Source organism: Otolemur garnettii, unplaced genomic scaffold, assembly GCF_000181295.1.
Source record: "Otolemur garnettii isolate 467f Iridium unplaced genomic scaffold, OtoGar3 scaffold00087, whole genome shotgun sequence".
NCBI lineage: Eukaryota > Metazoa > Chordata > Mammalia > Primates > Galagidae > Otolemur > Otolemur garnettii.
The window spans coordinates 1,283,662-1,305,308 of NW_003852482.1; the positions used below are offsets into that span (position 1 = coordinate 1,283,662).

At 55.5% G+C, this 21,647-nt stretch overlaps 3 protein-coding genes across 4 annotated transcripts in view; all 3 read right to left on the reverse strand.

Annotated features, from left to right (window-relative positions):
- RABL6 (RAB, member RAS oncogene family like 6) overlaps positions 1-1,430 on the reverse strand; it is a 32,486-nt gene extending 31,056 nt beyond the window's left edge. For both annotated transcript variants that reach the window (XM_012808305.2, XM_012808304.2), the window contains exon 1: positions 1,042-1,430. In XM_012808305.2, the coding sequence (XP_012663759.1) occupies positions 1,042-1,171 (130 nt within the window). In that variant the 5' untranslated portion in view covers positions 1,172-1,430. The remainder of the gene's footprint in view (positions 1-1,041) is intronic.
- A 151-nt stretch (positions 1,431-1,581) lies between these two features.
- Positions 1,582-10,234, reverse strand: CCDC183 (coiled-coil domain containing 183). Its single transcript, XM_003794944.2, has 14 exons — positions 10,153-10,234; positions 9,548-9,669; positions 9,056-9,133; positions 8,677-8,844; positions 8,141-8,245; positions 6,475-6,597; positions 5,147-5,272; positions 4,979-5,033; positions 4,383-4,483; positions 3,011-3,171; positions 2,653-2,821; positions 2,465-2,575; positions 2,287-2,383; positions 1,582-1,812 (listed from the first exon to the last, which is right to left on the reverse strand). Exons 1-14 carry the CDS (start codon positions 10,232-10,234, stop codon positions 1,694-1,696), a joined length of 1,617 nt encoding a protein of 538 aa, XP_003794992.1. The 3' UTR covers positions 1,582-1,693.
- Positions 10,235-13,073: 2,839 nt separating this feature from the next.
- Positions 13,074-14,853, reverse strand: TMEM141 (transmembrane protein 141). Its single transcript, XM_012808246.2, has 5 exons — positions 14,776-14,853; positions 14,438-14,504; positions 14,158-14,241; positions 13,846-13,953; positions 13,074-13,517 (listed from the first exon to the last, which is right to left on the reverse strand). The coding sequence occupies exons 1-5, from the start codon at positions 14,827-14,829 to the stop codon at positions 13,504-13,506; spliced, it is 327 nt and encodes a 108-aa protein (XP_012663700.1). The 5' UTR covers positions 14,830-14,853; the 3' UTR covers positions 13,074-13,503.
- Positions 14,854-21,647: the final 6,794 nt, after the last annotated feature.

Below are 21,647 nucleotides of genomic sequence, written 5' to 3' on the forward strand. Positions count from 1 at the left end.
AGCTACTCTGGAGCCCCGGAGTTTGAGGGTGCCGTGAGCTGTGATGCCATTGGCACTCTAGCTCTGGTGACAGAGTGAGACACTCTCAAACAAACAAACAAACAAACAAACAAAAAAACAAACCTGCAGAGAAGAACACCAAAGCTTTTAAATACTACAGGAATCCCTCAAAATGAAAAAAAAAAAAAATCTCAAAAGAGGTTAAGAGGACAATTTACATAATTTGTAACAGGAGACAGGGGCCCTTCTGGGCATTTGGGGGCGTTAGTAAATAAAAGATGTCTCCTTACAATCAAAAGTAAAGGGCTATGCCTTCTGGAGCTTTCCTAAATACGTCCCTTAAAAATGCTTCTTTAAAACAAAAAAGCGAGAATGCGTGGCGTGGAGGGATATTCTGTCTTCAAATTCGGTAGAAGTCAATAAAGAAAATTCCCACAGCACAGACCATCGGAGTCAGGTGGATTTCACTGGCCCTCTTCCAGGTGGAGCGCACAGCCCACTACCAAAGGGCCCCATGGCCCCGAAGCAGTGCCTTAGCGTCTTATGCCCATAGACCAAAGAGCTCTTGCTTCATATTATGTAATAATTCTTCTTAGGCGAGATCGCCTAGGCCAAATGAGGCGACGCATAACGCACCTATTAAGTGCTCGGCCCAAGTTTGTTATGCAAGGTTACTCGAGCAGGTTTTCCCACCAGGTGAACATTCTCCAGTAATGACCGACTTTCGAAGGACCCCCGCCCTTGGGTGGGTTAGGGCTTTGCCGGCCCGGCTGAACTTCCTGCTCCTAAGAACCTGCGCCCTGGAGCACCTGCGCAGTGCCTGACGCCCGCGGGCGCTCATCCCCATCCGGACTACAGGCCGCACCTCCCTACACACTGCCTGCCCCCGGAGGCCAAGCAGGGCCTCCCAGCACATGCACAGCGCCGCTCCTCCGCCTCCTCCCCGACTACACGTTCTACTTTTCTTCAGCTCTTGGGCACCCTGCCAAGCGGCGCAGGGACCCACGAGCCGCGGAAGGCGGCGGCCCGGCCCGCACTCACTGTTGTACTGCACCCCCTTGGCGAAGCGCCTCTGCAGCGCCTGGTTCATGGACTGCAGCCCAGCGGGGATGTTCTTGTCCCGGCCCGGGGTCTGCTCCGACCCCACCAGTTTCTTCAGGGCGGAAAACATCTTCCTGCTGCGATGTCCGAGCCCAGAAGCGGCCGGCGAGCTCAACGGTGGTAGCGGCGCGGCCTGACTTGCACCATGTCCTGGCGGCCCGGCCTTCCCCGCGGCCTGAGCCGGCGCGGCCACAGGCCGGGGTCCCGGTGGCGGAGCGCGGCCTCCAGCGGCAGCTCGGGCACTTCAGCTACTGTGGCTCCGCGCCATACCCCGCTGCCCCTGGCACAGCCGCTCTCCGCCTACCTGCACCGCCATGTTGGTGCCGGCTTAGCTAGGCGCGAGGAGCTCGTGGCTCCAGGGCTACGTGGCTACGGGGCGGCGCGAGGGCCAAGAGAGTCGGGCGCGCGCATGCGCAGAATTCAAGGCCCGTAGGCTCCGCAGCCGCCAGCTCTCTACAGCTAGCCCCCAGCCCTCTGGGCTTCAGTCACGCGAACCAGTTTCCTTTGAGACCCTGGCCGCCCCAGCGATTGCAGCAGTCCTGGAAAAATGTTTATTTGTGTAACAGAGCAGGGCAGGCTACTTCTGCCAGGGCTACTTCTTCTTCTTCTTGCTCCCCTTGAACTTCACTTCGATCAGCCGCTGGGCCTGCCTCTTGATCTCGGCTCGCGAAGGGACATAGCTGTGGTCCACGTCGGCAAACTGGAAGGTGTCTGCAAGGGTGCAGGAAGCGGCCGCACGCCGGGGGGCCTGTGGGTTCCGGGTCCCCGGGGGTGTGCCCCCTCGCAGCCGCTGCTTCCTGCCTTGCGCCTGCGCTCCTAGCTCGTGTGCCCGCCGAGCACCAGCCTCCCTTCCCCTGCGCGCTGCCTTCGGCGCCCCGCAGTGACCATCCCAGCCCTCCCTGCTTCCTCTGCCGCGCACCCCGCCTGCTTCGGTTCTTTTCTGCCCCTCCTGGCCTGGTGCCCCCGCGACCCTGCCACTCATGGCATGTCCCTCCTCTCGGGAAAACTAGGTGGATTCTTCTTTCACTGGCTTCGCCTCTCCACGACATCACTAAGCCACCTCCACCATGAAAATCCCGCAGGCACAATACATCCGCCTCCCCCACTGCCCTCCAGGTCAGAGCGGAGCCAGCACCAGCCCTGCCGCCGGCCGCGCCCCTCCCGCGGCGGAGCGCCAGGCGGTACCGATCATGTCGTCGTCCAAGTCCTCAAAACTGATCCTGGTGTTGTACTTCTCCTTAAGCGTGGAGGACTCTAGGGCGTCCCTCACCTTTGTGCCGACCTGCAGAGCACAGCCCTCTTCAGCTGTGCTGACCGGGAGGGGATGGACTGTAGGGGCGCCTCCAGGCCCAGCCTACGGTACCTCCTCTGTCTTGGACAGCGACTGCAGTCGGTCAGTCAGAAAAGTGAGCTTTTCCTCGCAGTGTGCCAGCTTGCTGTACAAATCCAGGGTGTCATGCGGCGCCGCTTCTTTCTGCAGGCGAGGAGGAAGGTCTTGTCTCCCCTCTGGCCCCACTGGGACGTCAGTGCAGGCAGCTCCCTGCTCCGTACCTGGGCGGAGGGCAGCGCCACGCCATAGAGCCGGATGTAGAGGTTGTCTATGCCCATCTGGATGGTTAGCAGCAGCTTCTGGCTCTTGTTCATGTTGGAGTGGGCCAGCTGGAGCCTTTCTTCTTCCTCTTTTAGCATGTCCTTCATTTTCTTCTCTATGGACTTAAAGCTGTGGGGGACCACAGGGGCACAGCAGGAGTGACCCCTCTGGAGGCTGGCTCATGAGTTGGGTGCTGTCTTCGGGTCAGGGGCTCAGATGTTGACGGTGAGGCCCCCACTCATCGGCAGGGTTGAGCATGCTCCCACCCTACCCCTAGCCCACAGGGGTTGGCCTTGCAACCTGGGGAGCCCTGGGTACCTGATGGAGCTGGGCAACTGGCGAAACTTGAGCAAGGCCTCCTCCAGCCCCAGTCTGCCTGTCAGGGCCTCCAGCTGCCTCCGCCGCTCCTCACAGTCCTCCAGCTGCAGCTCCAGGTTCTCCTCCGTGTTCTTCTGTGCCAGGAATCGGCCGGCTATGTCCTGGCCAGTCAGGGCAGAGAAGCAGGTGTGGGCCCCATGGAACTGGCTTCCTCTGGGCCCTTCCCAGTGGCAATGTAGGGCCTCTGCACTCAGGGATCAGTAATAACGTGAACTGGCACTGTAGGCTCGTGAGGGGCCAGCCAGGAGTGACCTGCGTTTATTTTCTTTATTTAATTATTATTATTACTATTTTTAGACATATTCTTACTTTGTCACCCTAGTGAAAGTTCTGTGGCATCATAGCTCACAGCAAGCACAAACACTTGGGCTCAAGTGATTCTCTTGCTTCAGCCTTCCAAGTAGCTGGGACTACAGGTGCCTACACCATGCCTGGGTAGTTTTTTTTTTTAGAGATGGGGTCTCCCTCTTGCTCAGGCTGGTCTTGAACTCCTGAGCTCAGGATATCTTCCTGGCTCAGCCTCCCAAAGTGCTGGGATGATAGGTGTGAGCCACTGCACCTGGCCATGTTTTTATTTTAGAGACAGAGGCATCCAGGCTGGAGTACAATGGTATGATCACAGCTCACTGCAGCCTCCAACTCCTGGGCTCAAGCGATCTCTTGCCTCAACCTCCCAGTAGCTGGGACTGCAGGTGCTCCAAGCAAGGGTGAAGTACTTTGTATGGGAAAGAAGGCAGATACCCACACTGGAGACAAGGAGACCACCACTGAGGGACATTGTGTTTCACTTTGAGTCACTTGTCTGACAGTGGACAAGCTTGTGTCAGGGCCTAATAATAAACTCAGATGGGATTAAAACGAAAGGGGGAAGTTGGAGGCAGCTGCTTGCTGTGATTCTACTGTACTGGGAAAAGGTTGAGGTTGGAAGCAGGGCCATGTCCATGGTATCTGGATCCTTAGGCTCACTGCTGCTCCTGGGATGGGCTGGGAAATCCCATAGCTCAGGGCAGCACCTGTGGCTCAAAGGAGTAGGGCGCTGGCCCCATATGCTGGAGGTGGTAGGTTCAAACCCAGCCCCGCCAAAAACCGCAAAAAAAAAAAAAAAAAAAAAAAAAAATCCCACAGCTCAGTCCTGAGAGTGGCCTGCAGGCCCCAAGTCTCCTTCCAGGCCTAGGAGTAGCAAGGGTGGCCATTCAGGTTAGGAGTCCTCCTGAGGGAGGTACAGCTTTCTGTGTCCACTTCAGGGGCTCCGTAGACCCCAGCCCAGTTTGGGCCTTCTCCTGCCATGCCCCAGGATTGCAGGGAGCATTACCCAGAGGTGGGAGCACCGCACAGCAGTCTTGACTTTCTCCACCAAAGCAGTCACATCCGTCTGGTATTCTATGTCAACCTCAGAGTTCTCCTTTCTCCTCACTGGCAGAGGGGAAGGGGCTATCAGCATGCAAAGACAGCTTGGGGTTCTGTGCGAGACCATCAGATGCCCAGTGTCGAGAAGGCAACCCCAACAAGCTGTTTGCTTCAGCTGGGCCCCTGTACCTCACCTGCCCCCTCCTTAGTGTGGCCCTTCAGGGACACCCCAGGCAGCCTCAGTGCAGAGCAGGGTGAGGAGGACATGGCACTGCAGAGCTTAGTGGTACTCCTCAGAGGCAGCTTGGGGTCCAGGGGTCCTCTCTGAGAAATTGCTGAGTGACTGGGCCCTGGGGTGCTGGGATAGTATGGCTGCAGCCACAACTACCCACAGGCTCTCAGCCTCTGCAGGGGTCGCCTGGGAGAGGAAGGGGCTCATCTGTCTCCCTCACCCTGATGACTGCACAGTACACCTGCCTCACGGTATTCTGACTGGGTAGCTTAAGCCAGTGCTGGCCTCTTGAGACCCAGGCTGGGGCAGGCAGGGAGTGAAGCTCTTGCCTTTCAGGAAGTCTGCATTCATCAGGTTGGAAGGGAAGTCCAAGTCCGTCTGGCCCTGATGGGAGAGGGGGCCAAGGAAGAAGGTAAGCAGTATCTTGTGCAGGGAGTGAGCCCAGTAGGCAGCCCTGAGTGGGGCACCACCCTGCTCTTAGTCCTGGTGGGCCTTACCCTGCGGTACTTCTCACTGGTCTCCTTTGTGCGTATCTTGTCTATCAGCTTCTTCTGCTGGTTGAGCCGGTTCTCCCGGGCCCTGCGCTCCTCAATGAAGGACGCTTCCCCTTGCCTCATGTTCCTCTGGGGACAAGGTGAGGGGCTGTTACACTAAAGCCAGCAGGCAGTGGTCAATCCTTCTCTTACTAGACTTTAGAATAGCACCCAAGGATGTGGGTCATGCCTTCTTCCCATACTACCCATGCCACTGGTCCTACCAGCCTGGCTGCCCCCTCTGAGACACCCCCTGCCTCCTCTGCTTAGGGACCCTAGCTCACACATGCCCAGTGAGTTTCCCTCTCCAGCCCAGGCTCTTACTGCCCTTTAGACCCTGCTGCTTCCTGGCCTGCCCCACGTAGACCCTATGAAAGACTCAGTGTGTCTAAACAAGTTTGTTGTCCCCTTGAACCTGTTCTCTCCTAGAGCACCTTATAGTGGCTAAAATCATCATCCATCTGCTCCTGCCTATGTGTCCTGGACACTGCTTCCCTCACCATTCCTGTTATAGCTCATTGGGGTTGTCGTTTAGAGGCTTCAGGTCTCTTCATTTCTGGCCACCCCTACTCCACCTCTGGCCTGACCAGTTCCAGTCCCTACAGCCAGAGTGTACCCTTTTGGAACCACAAATCTAGTTCTGTGTCCCTTTTAGCTTCTCCCCAGGGCTCCAGGTTAGTTTGGACTCTACTGACTCACTGGGACAGACCCTTTGGGGCTTTCTCTGCCCCCAGCCATGTCTCCTGCATGTGCCATCCCCCTCCCAAGCCCAGCGCCTCTGCCATTGTATTTTCTTCTCCCATGTTCCAGTCACCACTGAGCCCTGTTTGTTCATTCCTTCAGAGCCCAGCTCAAACCTGCCTCCTTGGAAAGCTGTCCCAGACCTCCCTGAGCAGGTCAGTAGACCAAGATGGGCCCCCACAGAACCCCACACCTTGCTGCCATGTTGGGACAGTTGTGTGACATTTCCTCATGGACTGTTGGGCAAGAAGTTGGCTCCTCCTTCTGCCCACTCCAGGAGGATGGCTGCATTTTCAGGCCCTGCAGGTGCCTCACACGGACTACATGGGTGACCCCCCATCCTACCCTGCAGTCTGGCCAGGCCAATTCTCTCCCTTTCATCAACCTCATGGCTTCTGTGCCCAGTGGATGAACAGAGGCTGGTGGAGCTGGCTGCTGGGTCCCTTCAGGGATTATAGTTAGCATGGGTGTGGGGGTCTCCTGATGGATCCGGGACCAGATGGGCTGAGAGAGCTAGCCCTCTAGGGTCTCAGCCCCAGGACAGAGCTCACCTTGACCTCATCTGTGATCATCATAGCTTCTTGGGACATGACTGTCATATCAGAAAGCTCTGAGCAGTATTCGACCACGAGATTCTGTAGCTTGTCTAGTTCCGTGGGGTATCCCACCAGTACCTGCAAGGGCAAGGGCAGGTGGGCATGGAGACCACAGGCAGCTCAAGGGCTTCCCTTCCATGCTGGCTTTTGTGACCCCTTCCTAGTTCTCTTGTGACTGTTACACAGAGTGGACTGCACACGCCCCTGCCCCTCACCCTACACTGCACTGGCTCTAAGGACAGTGCTGGGTTTGTCCCCAGCCCTAGCCAGCATAGAGCAGGTGAAAGGAAGTGTTTTAGAAGGGGCGGCCAGCATGGCCTGAGAGACTTCCACAGCCCAGAGATGTCCTGCCCAGGAAAGGCTGACAGGAGCCCAGGGAGGCCTCTGCTCTAGTCCAGGTGACAAACTGAGACTCTGTCTTAAAAAAAAAATAAAAAATTAAAAGGTGCTACCAGGGGACATAAAACACTCAGGTGTTAAGAGGGCTGTGGGGAGAGGTAGGCCAGGAAGGAAGGGTGGGCAAGGCCTCCAGGTGAGCCTCCCAGGACCAGGGGCTCAGGGAACCAGGAAGGGCAAGAGGATGGCCTGGGGTCATGGCAGGAGTTGGAGGGTGTGACCCCAGCAGGGAACAGCTATAGTGCACCTGTTTCTGCCAAAATGCACTTCCTGATGTCACCCCACCACACACTGCCCCCCCCCAGGCCTCCCCTTTGCCAAGTCTTAGGGTGAGTGTGTTTGGGGGGCTTCCTCTGTCCCCTTTCCAGGCTCTCTGCTCTTGTGGCCCCCCTCTCTCCCTGAACCACCCACCCACCAAGCCGCTCTTCTCAGCACCCCCAGCCCCTCCTGTCTTCTTCCTTATCTACTGCCCATGGGTCCGTGATCTGCTTCGTGGAAGGCTGAGGGAGAGCTGCTCAGCCTTCCTGTCCTGTGAAGAAGGTGCTGACTGCCAAGGCCCTGGGGGATTAGGATCTGCTCTGCCGGGAGCAAGGGTGCTGGTTTGGTTGGTGGGCAGACCCATAAGGTGCAGGAGGTGCCTGCCTGGCAGCATAGTAGGGGACATTCTGTGGTACAGGGCCTGCCCTCAACTCTCATAGGCCTGGGCAATTAAAAAATACAAACAGTCCTAAACCATTCAATATGTTGGAGAAAGTCCAAGCAGTTCCAATACATCCATGGACTAGCAAAGACCAAGTTTTAAAAGGGATGTTTTGGTTGGTGCCTGTAGCTCAGTGGCTAGGGCGCCAGCTACATACACTAGAGCTGGTGGGTTTGAATCCAGTCTGGGCCTGCCAAACAACAATGATAACTACAACCAAAAAATAGCTGGGCCTTGTGGCAGGTGCCTGTAGTCCCAGCTACTTAGGAGGCTGAGGCAAGAGAATCGCTTAAGCCCAAGAGTTAGAGGTTGCTGTGCGCTGTGATGCCACGGCACTCTCCCAAGGGCAATAAAGTGAGGCTCTTTCTCAAAAAAAAAAGGGATGTTTTGCATACTCTTGGGTGTCCTGCTTCACTGGTAGCCAAAGCAGGATATGGTCTTCCCACCACTGGGCAGGAGAGCAGCAGGTCCGGGCCCTGAGCCCTCGCCCGCCCTGGCCAGCAGGCTTCCCCCGGCAAGGCTCACTTTCTTCAGGTAGTCCAGCAGGTCCACGTACAGCAGGTGGATGTTCTGGCTCGTGGTGATCTTCATCATCGTCTTTTCGATGTTGTTCTCCAGCTGGCGGATGATCTAGGGGCAGCGGTAGGCAGCTGAGCGAGAGGGGCCAGGACGCCCAAGGGATGGAGGCCCACTCCAGAGGACTAGACTCTGTCTCCCTGGGTAGAGTGCTGTGACGTCAGAGCTCACAGCAACCTCCATCTCCTGGGGATTAGGCGATTCTCTTGCCTAGGCCTCCCTAATAGCTGGGACTACAGGCGCCTGCCACAACGCCCGGCTGTTTTTAGAGACCAAGGTCTCGCTCTTGCTCAGGCTGGTCTCGAACCTGTGAGTTCAGGCAATCTGCCCGTCTCAGCCTCCCAGAGTGCTGGGAATACAGGTGTGAGCCACCGCGCCAGCCGGGACTGGGCTCTTTAAGGGAGGTCTTGCTCTCCCAGCGCCGCCCCGTCGTCTCCTCCCGCCCTTCTAGGGGCCCAGCGCTCCCGGCTAGCGCCCCGCGCCACCTGCAGCAGCCGCTGCTCCTCTTTGGTGGCTTCCCGCTGGCTCCGCAGGCTAGCTAGTTCCAGCTGCATGTTTTCCAACTTCTGCCCGCGCCGCCTCACCAGGTAGATCAGCACGTTGTGCGCGTTCACGCGGTCGAAGACGTACTTGCGGAGCTTCTCCCTCGCCACCTGGTGGGGGAGGACACAGTCCGCGTGGGGTGTGGGAGGGGCACCGCAGAGCTCGCCCGGAGCAGACAGGCGGAGGGACGTGTCGGTGGCAACCTCACAGGGACCCTAGGGTGGGGCACTTGCTCCGCCCTCACCGGCCCACTTGGTCACTTAGTGCGGGGTGCGCGAGCAGGGCTGAGAGAGTGCTGCCAATCCCCTCCCGCCTCATTACCTCCATGGTGCTGCGGGAGTGCGCCAGGTTCAGGGGCACTTCCGTTCCGCAGGCCCTGGAGATGATCCACTGGTCGTACTGTGAGGGGCAGGGCAGCGGCTGAGCCTGATGCCACACCCCTGTGCGAACCCCCAGCCTGGCTGCTCCAGGCAATCTCCTCAGGGCCCCCTGTTCCCCTGCTGTTGGGGACCACTGGCAGCAGAGCACAGCGAGATACCATCTGGCCATCCCAGCTCAGAGGTGATAGGGGTATAGAGAGGAGGGCCTGGGTTTCCTCCAGCTGGACAGAAAGCCAGAGGGCTCCTGCTGCAGCAGATAGACTGGGCAGGCCATGCCTTCCAGGGTGAGTGGTGAGGAAGCTGTGTGTGGGGGGGAATTGCTGGAGTGACTAGAGCCCTTCCCAGAAGACCTCTGGCTCCAGAAAAATTGGGGTGGGGAGGAGAGGAGGAGCCCCTCATCCCCAGGCAGTAGGGAGGGGTTGGGCTCATGCACCTTCTTGGCTAAAGCCCAGTCCTGGGCACCCCTGCGGATGTCACTGCGCAAGAGGGTCATTGTTGCCTTGTTCTGGGTGGTCTTCTCTTTCATCCCCTGGGTCTGGACCATCTGACATTGCTCTGTGGGCAGGTGGAGCAAATAGGGTGGCAAGGATATGTGCTAGGGTCTGGCCCAGAATCCCCCAGTGAGAGGCATCAGGGCTCCCTCCTCCCACCAGGCCTGGGGACACCCCATTCCACTGCTCAGCACTAGTTATCTGAGAGGTTTTCAGTGGACAGGGTGTGGCAGTGGGAAGAGGGAGGCCAAGGATGAGGTTGAGCTATTGGTGTCCTGTGGTTCTTCAAGATCTGTTGCCCACAGAAGCAGGTGGTTCCTTTCCTGTCCCTTCTGGCTTAGAGGCCCATTTGCTCTTATGCCCACAAATCTCCTTGAACTCCCTCATTGCAGGTCCCTTTGATCCCCTCCCCCAGTCTTGTTGGTAGTGGGCAGAGAGTGTCTTCTTGCCCCTCCCCCCACCCCTCTGTTAAAACTGAAATTCCTGCACCCAGGGGCCCCCAATCACAGGTGGGCCAAGATGGCTGGTCACTGTGCTGTTGGTTGACCTTGAAGTCGAGTGATGGTCTTCAGCTCCTGCATCTGCTCCTCCAAGTCTGACTCACTGTGTCTCTTTATGGTGGCCCTCATGGTCCCCCAGAGGCCTTGTTCACCTCCCTCCCTCCTTGGCCTTGGCCTGCTCAACAGAGCCTTGGTCTAGATTGTCCCAAGAATCTCAGCCCATTGTGATGGGGTCCAGGATTCTTAATGCCCAGGTAACCCTGGAATTGCAGGAATTGCAGGCCTCCTCTGGGCGACTGTCTCCAGCCAGTTTCTGGACACTTGTTCTAACTGAAATGAGTTTTGTGGTGCCTGCTTGTGGCTCAGATGCTGCGTGGCGCTGATCTGGATCTTTCTTTGGGGAAATGTTGTGTGATGGCTTGGCACAGCAATCCCCCCAAACTGCATCCCTGTGCCTTCTCAGCTTTTCCCATGCTCCCTGGCTGCCTTGCACAGAACAGCTGGACTGTACCTCCTACAACTGTCACTACCATGTAGGGGCTCTGTTTTCCCCTTCTCCAAGTTCAAACTCCACACCTTGGGTGACCTAGCTCATAAGACCCCCAGGCCTCATCCCTCGCAGCCTCATCTCTTCCCACTTCTCTTCCTAACCTTTGCTATGCTGCCGGGAGCCTCTCCTGCTTTGCCCCCTCGTCCCTCTGGGAGCTCCTGGGTCTTGATTCAGGTGCCACTTATTCCTGAGGGGTCAGTCCCCCATGTGCCTCTCCATCCCCTGTGCCCTTCTGTTTAGAGTGGTATACCTGGAGCATCCAACTGCCTGGGACTCCATGGGTACACAAGTTGGGTTGCTTTTCTCCCAACCTTGCCTGTATTAGTTTGCTAGGACCATGGTCACAAAGTACCACAGACTTGGGGGCTTAAACAACAGTAATTTATTTTCCCATAGTTCTGGAGGCTAGAAGTCAGAGATCAAAGTGTGGGCAGGGCTGCCCCCTCCTTGGTCTGCAGATGGCTGTCTTCTCCCTCCTCCTCATATGGTCGGTCATCCCTCTGTGCATGTATGTGTCCTAATCTTAACTTCTTTCTTTCTTTCTTTCTTTTTTTTTTTTGGTTCAGAGTTTCACTCTGTTGTCCTGGGTAGAGTGCCATGGCGTCATAGCTCTCAGCAACCTCAAACTCTTGGGCTCAAGTGATCCTCTTACTCTGGCCTCCTGAGTATCTGAGACTACAGGTGCATGTCATGATGCCCAGCTAGTTTTTCTATTTTTAGTAGAGACATGGTCTTGCACTTGTTCAGGCTGGTCTTGAATTCCTGAGCTCAAGCAATCCACCTGCCTTGGCCTCCAGAGTGCTGGGATCACAGGTGTAGCCGCTGTGCTGGCCCCTAAACTCCTTTTTCTTTTTTTGGAGACAATCTCATTATGTTGCGCTTGGTAGAGTGCTGCGGTGTCACTGCAACCTCCAATTCTTGGGCTTAAGTAATTCTCCTGCCTCATTCTTCCAAGTAGTTGGGACCACAGGCACCAGCCACAACACCTGGCCACTCTTTTTTTTTTTGTTGCAGTTGCCATTGTTGTTTAGCAGGCCCAGGCTGGGCTCGAACCTGCCAGCCTCAGTTTATGTGGCCAGCACCCTATTCACTGAGCTATGGACGCCAAGCCTAAACTCCACTTCTTAGCAGGACACCAGTCATATTGGATTAGGGCCCATCCTCATGAACTCATGTTACCTTCATTACACCATGAAGAGCCTATCTCCAAGTACAGTGGCATGTTGAGATCCTGGGGTTAGGACTTAAACATAGGAATGAGGGGCATGCAATTCAGCCTGTAACAATGGCCCTCACCCATGTGCTGCTATGGGGCCTATCTTCCTCTGTGACCTCTCACACAAGTCCTTTACCTTTATGGTCACTTTCCATTTTTAGAAAGCCAATCCAGTGTAAAACTCCAAGTTTACCTCTGTCCTCCCTCTTTCAAGGGGCTGGAAGGACCTGGCAAGGGGGTGGCCACTCACTTCTTCATGGTTCTAGGGGGCCCAGCTTGGTGTCCTGCTGAGGCAGAACCTACTTGCCCCAGTTTGGGTTCTCCATTATTTCTCAGATATGGGAGCCCAAGTCTCAGTGTGGGGCAGCTGCCTTCCTGGTGTCCAGGCACTAGTGTGCCCCATGACCTATTCTGACAAAGTCTGTGAACAGAAGTGGCAGGTGAGCTGCCCTCCTCCCCCTCTCTCCTTCCTGTCAAGTGGGATAAAGACACAATGGCTGGGGCTGGTGCAGCTGCCTGGGACCAGAGGACGAGGGAGGGGCTTGAGAATCAGGCCATCGAGGCACCTACTGGGACTACTACAGGAACAAAAAATAAAGCTCTAGCTTGCTCAAACCCCTGTTATCTTGGGTTTTCTGTCACTTTGCTTTCCTGCCAACTCTGAGGGCACACTCGGTACTCAGTGAACATACTTTTGAGTGATCAGTTAGGCCAACACTTGGCCTAAGTTGGGGCGGAGCAGCATGGACCTGCGGGGTCACTGGGAGGCCAGGGTAATCAACATCGGACATGCCTAGGATTTGTACCCCTCTGCCTCCTGTTGTGGCCAAGTGTGGGAGTACTTGCCCACTCGGGAGTGTTCCTCCATGAGGTTGGGCTGCAACCACTGGCTCTTTGCTACAAGTGCTTGGGAGGACCAGCTTTATCTGATTGGTGGGCGTGAAATTGAGTGGGCCTGGCCACGAACTTGGCAGCTGGTTCTGGGCTCTGCCTGCATCCCTCTTCCCTCCCCTCTCTAACTCCCTCACCTACAGCCAGAGGCCTTGATGGTCTCAATAGGCCTATAGGGCCAGTAGGAAATGTCCAGTCCTGGGGCACAGCATTAGGAGCTTGCCTTGTGTGTCCTTGGTGTGCAATCTGTATGTCATCCTCACACACCAAGGCGACATTTCATCTCTCTTCTCAGTCTTTTGTTTTTCAGTTGCTTTATAACTCAGGTGGGAGAAGGGACACATTGTTTATTTGCCCCCTGCCCCAGCACCAGCTGTCATCTGACTTGTGAGGATGCAGGGCAGGATGCAGCCAGCGCAGCTGAGAGCAGCTGAGTGTGTTTAAGTCCTGCTGCCTAGATGCGCATGCAATCCCCTTTCTTGCTGCCCTGGACCAACCACCACCCCAGGGAGGGTTCTTCTGGTCTCCCTCCGGGGCAGGTCCCAGTCTGGGGCAGTAGCAGGTTTACACAGGTTTGTGGAGCCTGGCCATGCACATGTGCAGAGAATACAGCTGGGGTACCACAGGGTATGGAGAGGACCTATGTAAGGTGGGGAGGGCCAGCCTAGGGTTGGGAGGCACTGAGGGCTGTGTTCCAGGATGATCCCTGGCCCAAATCCCCTGTGCGCAGTTGGAGCTCTCCTAGCTGCGTGGATCTGTAAGAAGCAAAGAGAGACAGCTAGAACCATGTCCATTCCTGCTGAGAGTCCCTGCACCCATTTGATCAGGGCAAAGACAGTCCTGAAACAGTACTAGAGGCTGCCCACACTGCTCCCCTCCCTCTCAGAGGCCCCTCACTCCTCCTAGTCTTCCTACTGAGAATGGAGCCCTCTAAGGCCTGGGTACTGTGCCCACCACAGCCCCAGCCTTTCCACGGTGCACAGGCCAGGAGAGGGGCCCTGCCTAGCCTATGGCTGGGGCTCAAGTTTGCTTGCCTAAAACTCTGGGTGCTGAACCCTTGGTGTCCACTACCCCTAGGCTCACCTGTGCCTATGTCTTTGGGGAGCTTCCCCGTCTCCAGGAAGAGCCAGAGGTTGCTGCATTTCTGTGACTCCATTCTTGTCACTCCATAGCTGGCCATGGAGCCTGTGACTGAAGATGAGGAAGCAAGGGGGCAATGGGCTGGGGCCTCAGCCTCGTACTTCTCAGGGTGAGGGAAGCTGGGCAGGGATCCTGGCAGATGTGGTGGGTAGGGCATAGGTGCCACCAAGAACTGGGGCTCGACCCACAGCTGCCCCATCCCCAGTGGAAACTCCCTCCGGCTGACAAGCCCAGGCACCAACCCTGAGTACTCACCCACGGCTACCAGTAAGCTCCACTGAAAAGGGTATGGAAACTTCCGCTGAATGAACATCTGCAGGCCAAAGGTCACGCAGCTGCCTGCCAAGAGCCAAGGTACCCACCAATCAGCCTGTACCCAGGGCTAGCCAGAGGATGACCTGGGGCATTGTCTGAGTGGCACCTGTCAGGCCTCCAGCACCTAAGGGCAGGTGACTTGGCACCATCTGCTGGGAAGTCAGGGTGAAACAGCAGGGTGCATTCGCTCCACGTGCTAGGACACCTGGACCCAGCCTACCTGTGACTAAGGTGAAAATGCCCTTCATGAAGGCGTTCGACTGGCACGTGGCATATTCCCGGAGTCCCTGAGATGGGGCAGGAGAGGAAGGCTCAGTTCCATTTCCCTCTTCCTTCATTGCCCCTCCTGTCCCTCCTTTGGGCACACCCTGGCTGTGGGGTAGAGACCGTGGGGCCTTGGACACCTCTCGCCATCCCTGTGCCCACCCAAGGACCTGGAGCACCATAGCAAGTGGGTTCCTTCGCCCTCCGTCACTCTTCTCTCCCCAGCCCCTGCCCCATCAGGTCAGCTTCTGAGGTCTGAGGTCTGGGGTCCACGTCCCAGCCCAGCCTTCTCACTGGGTGCTTGGCGGCCACGGTGTCGTTCACTCGGGACAGGCCCAGGGTCACCATGGCTAGCCCGGCTCGGCTATCGGTTGCGCGAATCAGGAGGCAGAGAGGGGCGGGGCCTCGGGCGGGAACAGGCTGGGGTCGGGGCTTGGAGAGGGGCTTGCGCAGCCTCAGGCAGAAAAGGCGGGGCCTGGAGGGCGGGCCTGCGCAGGAGTGGAGAGGAGAAGGGTGGAGTCTGCGTCAGGGGCGGGGCCTGGAGATCGGGGCCTGCGCAAAGACTGGGGTGGGCAGAGAGGCGGGGCGGGGCCTGGGGCGGGGCCTGGGGGTCTGTGACCTGTGGCAGAGACTAGGGCTGCGTGGAGGTGGCTGCGAAAGGTTGGGGCCATGTCTACACTCGCAGAGTGTGATAATATTATTTGTTGGGGCTCGGCGCCTGTGGCTCAAGCAGCTAAGGCGCCAGCCACATACACCTAAGGTGGCGGGTTCGAATCCCCAGCCCGGGCCCACCAAACAACAATGATGGCTGCAACCAAAAAATGGCCGGGCGTTGTGGTGGGTGCCTGTAGTCCCAGCTACTTGGGAGGCTGAGGCAGGAGACTCGCTTGAGCCCAGGAGTTGGAGGTTGCTGAGAGCGTGATGCCATGGCACTCTACCCAGGGGGATAGCTTGAGGCTCCATCTCAAAAAATATATATATATATTTGTTGGAATAGGGCTTTGCTTAAGAACTACTCGAAAGCGACCAGAAGTAGTGATGTATAGTATTATCATTTAGCAGAGTAATTCCAAAAATGCCATTAGGCCCACTTTTGGTGCCAGTTTTCTGCCAGAAGCTGGGATCCTAGAGCCTCTGCCCTCATAAGGTCACTAGCTGCACACAGGTGAACGACGTGGAAGGGATCAGAAGGAGTGGAGAGCCCATGGAGAGGGGCTGGGGTTGGTGGGCACCCGGGGGGCTCTCAGAGGGGAGGCTGGGCAGAGAATGCTTAGTGTGAACCAGGGTGGGGAGAAAGGTGGGAGTGAGGAAGCCTTAGGGACTTCTGGAGGCCAGAGGGGTGGCCTTGGCTGGGAGCAAGTGCACAGATTTGAGAGTGGTGTCTGACATCCCTTACCAGTGAAGTAAGAAGAGAAGTCGCAGATGAGAGTGAGAAGCAGGGCATTGAGGAGATAAAAGTGAAAAATTAGTTTTGGGAGAAATGCAGGTTTGTCTGGTTTTGCTACGAGCCCTCCTCTCCCTACCCCCAGATACTTGCCCCTAAATTAAAAGTCAGAGCAGGTAATGCAGCTGGGTGACTTTCTCCTGCAATGCTCACCTGCAGGGTGGGCTCGGAGATGATGAGGTTTAAGCAGGGCTAGGGGTTGCTAGGTGGGTGTGCCCAAGGGAGAGAGCAGAGACAAAGTAAGAGGGTTAGGGTTAGGTTAGTCTGATGGGAGAGGCCCTGCCTCATGGGATGAATTGTTGTTGGTGTAGGAATGGTAGAGAAGTGATTAGGGGGACAGGTGGTGAGGGGCCAGAGTGGAGCCCTGATGCTGTCACTTTTGAGGTGGACACAGTATAAAGGTGACCCTCTCTGACTGCAAGAGTGGTGTTTGAGGCAATGGAAAATGGCCCTTGGGGCCATGGAGGTGGAGTGCTCTGGAAGCTGGAGTTTGGACAGGATGGTCAGTGTGGATGTTGAAATTGCCAAGGCAGCAGTTGGGGGGAGGAGGAACTGTAAGGAGGAACTCAGCAGGAATAGGTAGTGCCAAAGCAAGAGTGTTAGCATTAGGTTAATCTGGTAGTGGCCTGCCCAGAAGCTGAGGACTATGCAGGATGGGACAGGGTTTCAGAAGCTGCCGTGCAGGAGCTAGCCTAAGTGGGATGGGGTAGGGGAAACAGAAAGCCACCTGGAGAAGGCTGAGGCCTTCAGGGGCCTGGTGAAAGGGTAAAGGGAGGCTTGGGCACAGAGCTGGAAGTCCAGAACACAAGACTGGGGCTCAGACAACAGTCCCCAAGGCTGAAAGTCTGGGGTCAAGGTGTTGTCAGTGCTGGCTCCTCCTGAGGAGTCCCTTCTTGGCTTGCAGACGGCATCTTCTCTCTGTGTCCTCACATGGTCTTCCCTCTGTGGCCATCTGCTCTGTCTGAAATAACTTAGGAGACCTGGAAAAATAGAGTTGGACCTCTACTTAGGTTAATTAATTGGTAATTTATTTTACCTGCCGCAGGGGCTGCTGCTCTGAGAGTTAGTCAGCAGCCCAGGTGAGATGGTGAGTTGCTTTTTATAGGCTTTGTGCAAGCATATTACAGAAGCAAAACGTGGCTGGTTAAGGGGGGGTTACAATTCGGGTAGTCATGGATACAGCAACGGAACAATAATTAACACAGCTTTGGTCGACAATGGATACGTTTCATATCGCAATGGTTATGGTTATACAACAATAATTAATCAAGTCTTGGTGAGTTTTCTACTATTGTTCATCTACTGAGAACTTGGGGGTTTTGTGAAACTTGGGACTTTTATTCCTTGTACCTGAAGCTTGTTTTTGGCAGCCCTAGCGGGAAGGAGGGGGCCTGGGAACATGGCTGGGAAGCACTGTTCTCAGCCACCATGGGAGGAGGAGAGACTTGCCTTGTTCCTGGAGTCAACTCTGGGGGGAGAAGGGAGAAGGAGGGAAATGGGCTGGAGGGGGGGAAACAGGAGAGGGTGGGGGGGAACAGGTGAGGGTGGGGGGGGGAACAGGAGAGGGCTGGGGGAATAGGAGTGGGCAGGGGTACGATGGCTGAGTTACAACATGTCTGGCCAAACCTAAGGCTGAAGTCACCCACGTCAGCAGAGCAGTGCCTCTAAGAGAATGCTCAGACTCTCCTGAGATGGGGCTGACTGGGATCCCAGAGAGGGAAGTGCTAGATGCCAGGAGAGCAGGAACACCTTAGTCAGCTGGTGGCTGTCAAGATGGGATGGTCAAGGCCTGCAGGGTGGTCACCAGCTGAGTCCTCACACACCTGCTGTCCTCTGCGCTGCAGCCAGAAGCCAGGGGAGCTGCGCCCGCCAACAGGAAAGCCCAACACGCAGTCTTCTTCAGGGAGACACTGCAGTGACCTGTCTGCTGCTGCAGAGCACAGATTAAAGGGTGGTCTGGGAGTGGGTGACAGTGAAGAGATGGCCATACCCAAGTGGGGTTCACATGGTGCACATTTCATGCCCTCTGTGGCCACTGGTCCTGTGTGGCCAGGATATAATGGTAACCAGTCACTTCCCATAGCTTTTACCCTGCTTCCAACTGGGGACTCCTAGGAGCCCGAAATGCGCTACCTTGCCAGCTAGGAGACTCTGCTCCTCCTTCCAGGGGGTCTCTGCTTCCACAGGTGTACTTTCTCTTTATGGTTTTCACTTTTTTTATTATTTCAAAGAAATTGTAAATACTCCTGTAGAAAATTTATAAATATCTTTGTTTTACTTTTCTGATTTTCCTACAAAGACTTGGTCCATGGCAAATTAAATGTGTTTTTCCATAAGCATTGTTACAATTTCATTTTTTATATGGAAACCTTTGATGCCTCTGGGATTTATTTTGAGGTAAGGAGTATGGTAGTGATTTCCATGAATCTTAGTCTGGTTGGGTTGCTGTAGTGAAGTGCCACAGATGGGGCGTCTTATGAACAGTACTTATTTATTCTCATAGTTCTAGAGGCTAAGTGCTGTGCGTCAGGGTGCTGACAGGTTTGGTGTTTGGTGAGGGTTGCTTCCTAGTTCCTCATGGCACTTCCCACCCTGTCCTCTCACAAGGGAAGGGGGTGGGCAGCTCTGGGGGCCTCTTCATAAGGGCACGAACTCCATGCTGGAGGCTTTACCCTCATGACCTCAGTACCTCATAATACCATTACCTTGGGGGTGAGGATTTCAACATGCAATTTTCAGAAAACATAAACCTCCAGTCCACTGTAGCATGTGTATATCATTTCTAAATGGTCCCTAATTGTGACAGCCTTATTTACTGGGTAATGATCTCCCTTTCCTCCACAAATTAGAAATATCTTCATTATATGCTGAATTCCCATGTAATTTGTGATTTCCATTTTTGTAGATTCTTCCGTTATTCTATGTATATAATAGCACCATGGTCTCACTAGTCATCATTTTATGACAGGTTATAATGTCTCGTAGAACTGGTCACAGCAGCCTTTAGATTTTATTCCAAATTTACTTTTTCATATAAAATCTGAACCCCCCTTTCCTAGTTAAAATTATAGGTAATGATTCAGGGAGAAATGGTGCCTTCATCATGTTGATTTTTTTTCTTTTGAGGATTATCACTAAAATGAAATGTTGAGGAGTGCTCAGCCCAGACACATTTCTAGGAGGAACACTGAGGTGCACTCACATTAGAAGCATGTCAGATGAGGCTGCCCAGCACAGTGCATGAGAGAACAGTGACCTTCAGGTGATGGACAGGGCCAGCCCAAGATGACCTCAAAAGGAGGCAGTTCAGGGGAGTAAGTGTCCTGACACTCATCTGCTAAGGTTTCCTGTGGCTGAGCCCTACCAGGACAGGGGTGAGGGGGTCCCTGCTTGTTTCTCAGCCAGGTGGAGGGAGGTTCTTTCTGCTTCCCTGAGGGCAGAGGTCTTAGATAAGAAAATGTTCTCAGGGACAGGGTGCAGTGGGAGGGATCTGACATTTGATTGCCTGCTGGGCTGCTTGGCAGGGATGCAGGGCTTGGCTTGGGAGAGATGGTGGATGGCAGCCCTGCTAACCAAAGCCAGTGGGGATGTTTCAGAAGCACATGGGTTGGCAGGAGGCTGGGCCAGCAAGGGGGCAGCTGTCAGGTTGATAAGCAGGAACATGGGGAGGGGTGTTTGGGAGGAGTGGGGATGGGAGGGGTTGAGCTCTCAAGGGTCAGGTCTCCAGGGAAAGGCTCCCAGGGGCCTGGATTGGTGAAGGCAGCCACATCCACCACAGACAGAGAATCCTTCAGGTCTGCTGGGTCCTGGTGGTGGGAGCCCAGGAAGCCAGGTAGATCCCACCTCTCCAGCCAACACAGGCCGAGTGTCCAGTGTCCTGAGGTGGCACAAAGTGCAGGGCCTGGTGCCAGCCTCCACCAGTCTGCACTGGTCAGGCCCCACCTCTACCTCAAGGGTGGCCATCTTTCAGCCTCTCCTTCAGATGGTCTGAGGCGGGAGCTCACCCCTCCACAAAGCCGGGTAAGGCCTGCCTTCCCAGCTTCCTTACTCATCCTGGGCTATCTGGGACTGCCAAGAGGGAGGAGGCATCCTCTCTAGCCTCCCTGACACATAGTGGGTCCTCTTTCTCCTCCCTGAGTGAAGAGTCGCCCCTCATGGAGAGTCTGTGTCCAGTGAGTGCGGGGGGCAAAGAAGACCAGAGTGTGGTCTAAGTCTTGAAGAGCCGCACTTCTCTGGCTTTTCCACATTCCAGCCAGGCCAGCCCTGGCAGAGTGGTACCACGGGGTGGAGTAGTACCATCAGGTTTGCAGAGGGACCTGGGGAGGAGCTCCTTAGGAGGCTGGCCCCTGCTCAAGTTCCCTCTGTCTGGTGGGTGTGCCGGCAGCTGTAGTGGAGGCTGGGCAGGAAGAGTGCCTGCCCAGGCTGAGTGAGGTCCACCTGCTTCTCTGTCCCCAAGGGAACAAAGGGGGAAACAAAGTCAGCCTCTGTCCCCCAATGTCGTCTGTGTAGTGTCTGCAGTTGATGTTGGGTTTTTCTGAGGCTGAGAAAAATCCACTCAGCTTGGGAGCCAGAATGTCCCTATAGGTGAGGCGTGTGGAGTAGGGACAGGTTGGGTCACACCTGGGTCACAACACCTCAAGTGCACAAGGTGTGGACCCAGACAGCACACAGCATGAGCCCCTCTAGCTCTCTCAGCCAGTCAGCTTGAGTCTTGGACATAGCAGCTCTCAGCTATCCACTAATTAGATAGCACAGGCATCTCTCTCTCTCTCTCTTTTTTTTCTTTTTGAGGCAGAGTCTCACTTTGTCGCCCTCCGTAGAGTGATGTGCCTTCACAGCTCACAGCAACCTCAAACTCTTGGGCTTAAGTGATTCTCTTGCCTCAGCCTCCCAAGTAGCTGGGAATACAGGCACCTGCCACAACACCCGGCTATTTTTTTGTTGCAGTTGTCATTGTTCATTTTCACTGGTCTTGGCTGGGTTCAAACCCACCAGCCTCTGTGTATGTGGCCGATACCTTACCCATCAAGCTACGGGTGTCACTTCTCTGCCAATCAGCGCAGAGTGTGGGTGCGGCTGACCCGGGAGGCTTTCAAGTTTGAGCGTGGAGGAAGGGACCAGCGGTGTGGGCCAGGTGCCCTGCGGGGTGCTGGTGGAACCAGAAGCTCAGAGAGGAGGCTCTGGGAGAACTCCAGGGCGCAAAGTGTGTGGGCGTACCAGGGAGCACAGGAGTTCTGGGGAGAGGGAAGCTGGGGGAACCCAAGGGCACAGGGGGTACCTGGGAGCCTAGGGGTTAAAACAGAGGTACAGGGGGTAGTAGGAGGTGCAGGGGCTACCTAAGTGTGCAAGGAGTACCTCGAGGATCAGAGAGCACCCCGTGTTGCATGGGCACCTCTTTACCCCGAGAATGACCTTGCCATTCGTTCCCAGAGCGCCTGGGTTTATGTCCTCTGAAGGGTGGCATGGCCGCTGGCAACAGATTTTATTTCTAACAGTTTTAATGAGATTTATTCATGGACCACCCAGTTACCGTTAAGTGGTTTTGCAACCATCACCACTGTCAACTCTAGGAATTTCCGTGATCCATTAACAATGAGCTCCTGCGCCCCTAGCTGACCAGGTGACCGCCGATCTGCTCAGGCTCTGTAATGGTCTGTTCTGACGTTTTGTAAAAAAGGCATCATAAGACATGGGCCTGGCTTCTTTTTTTTTTTTTTTTTTT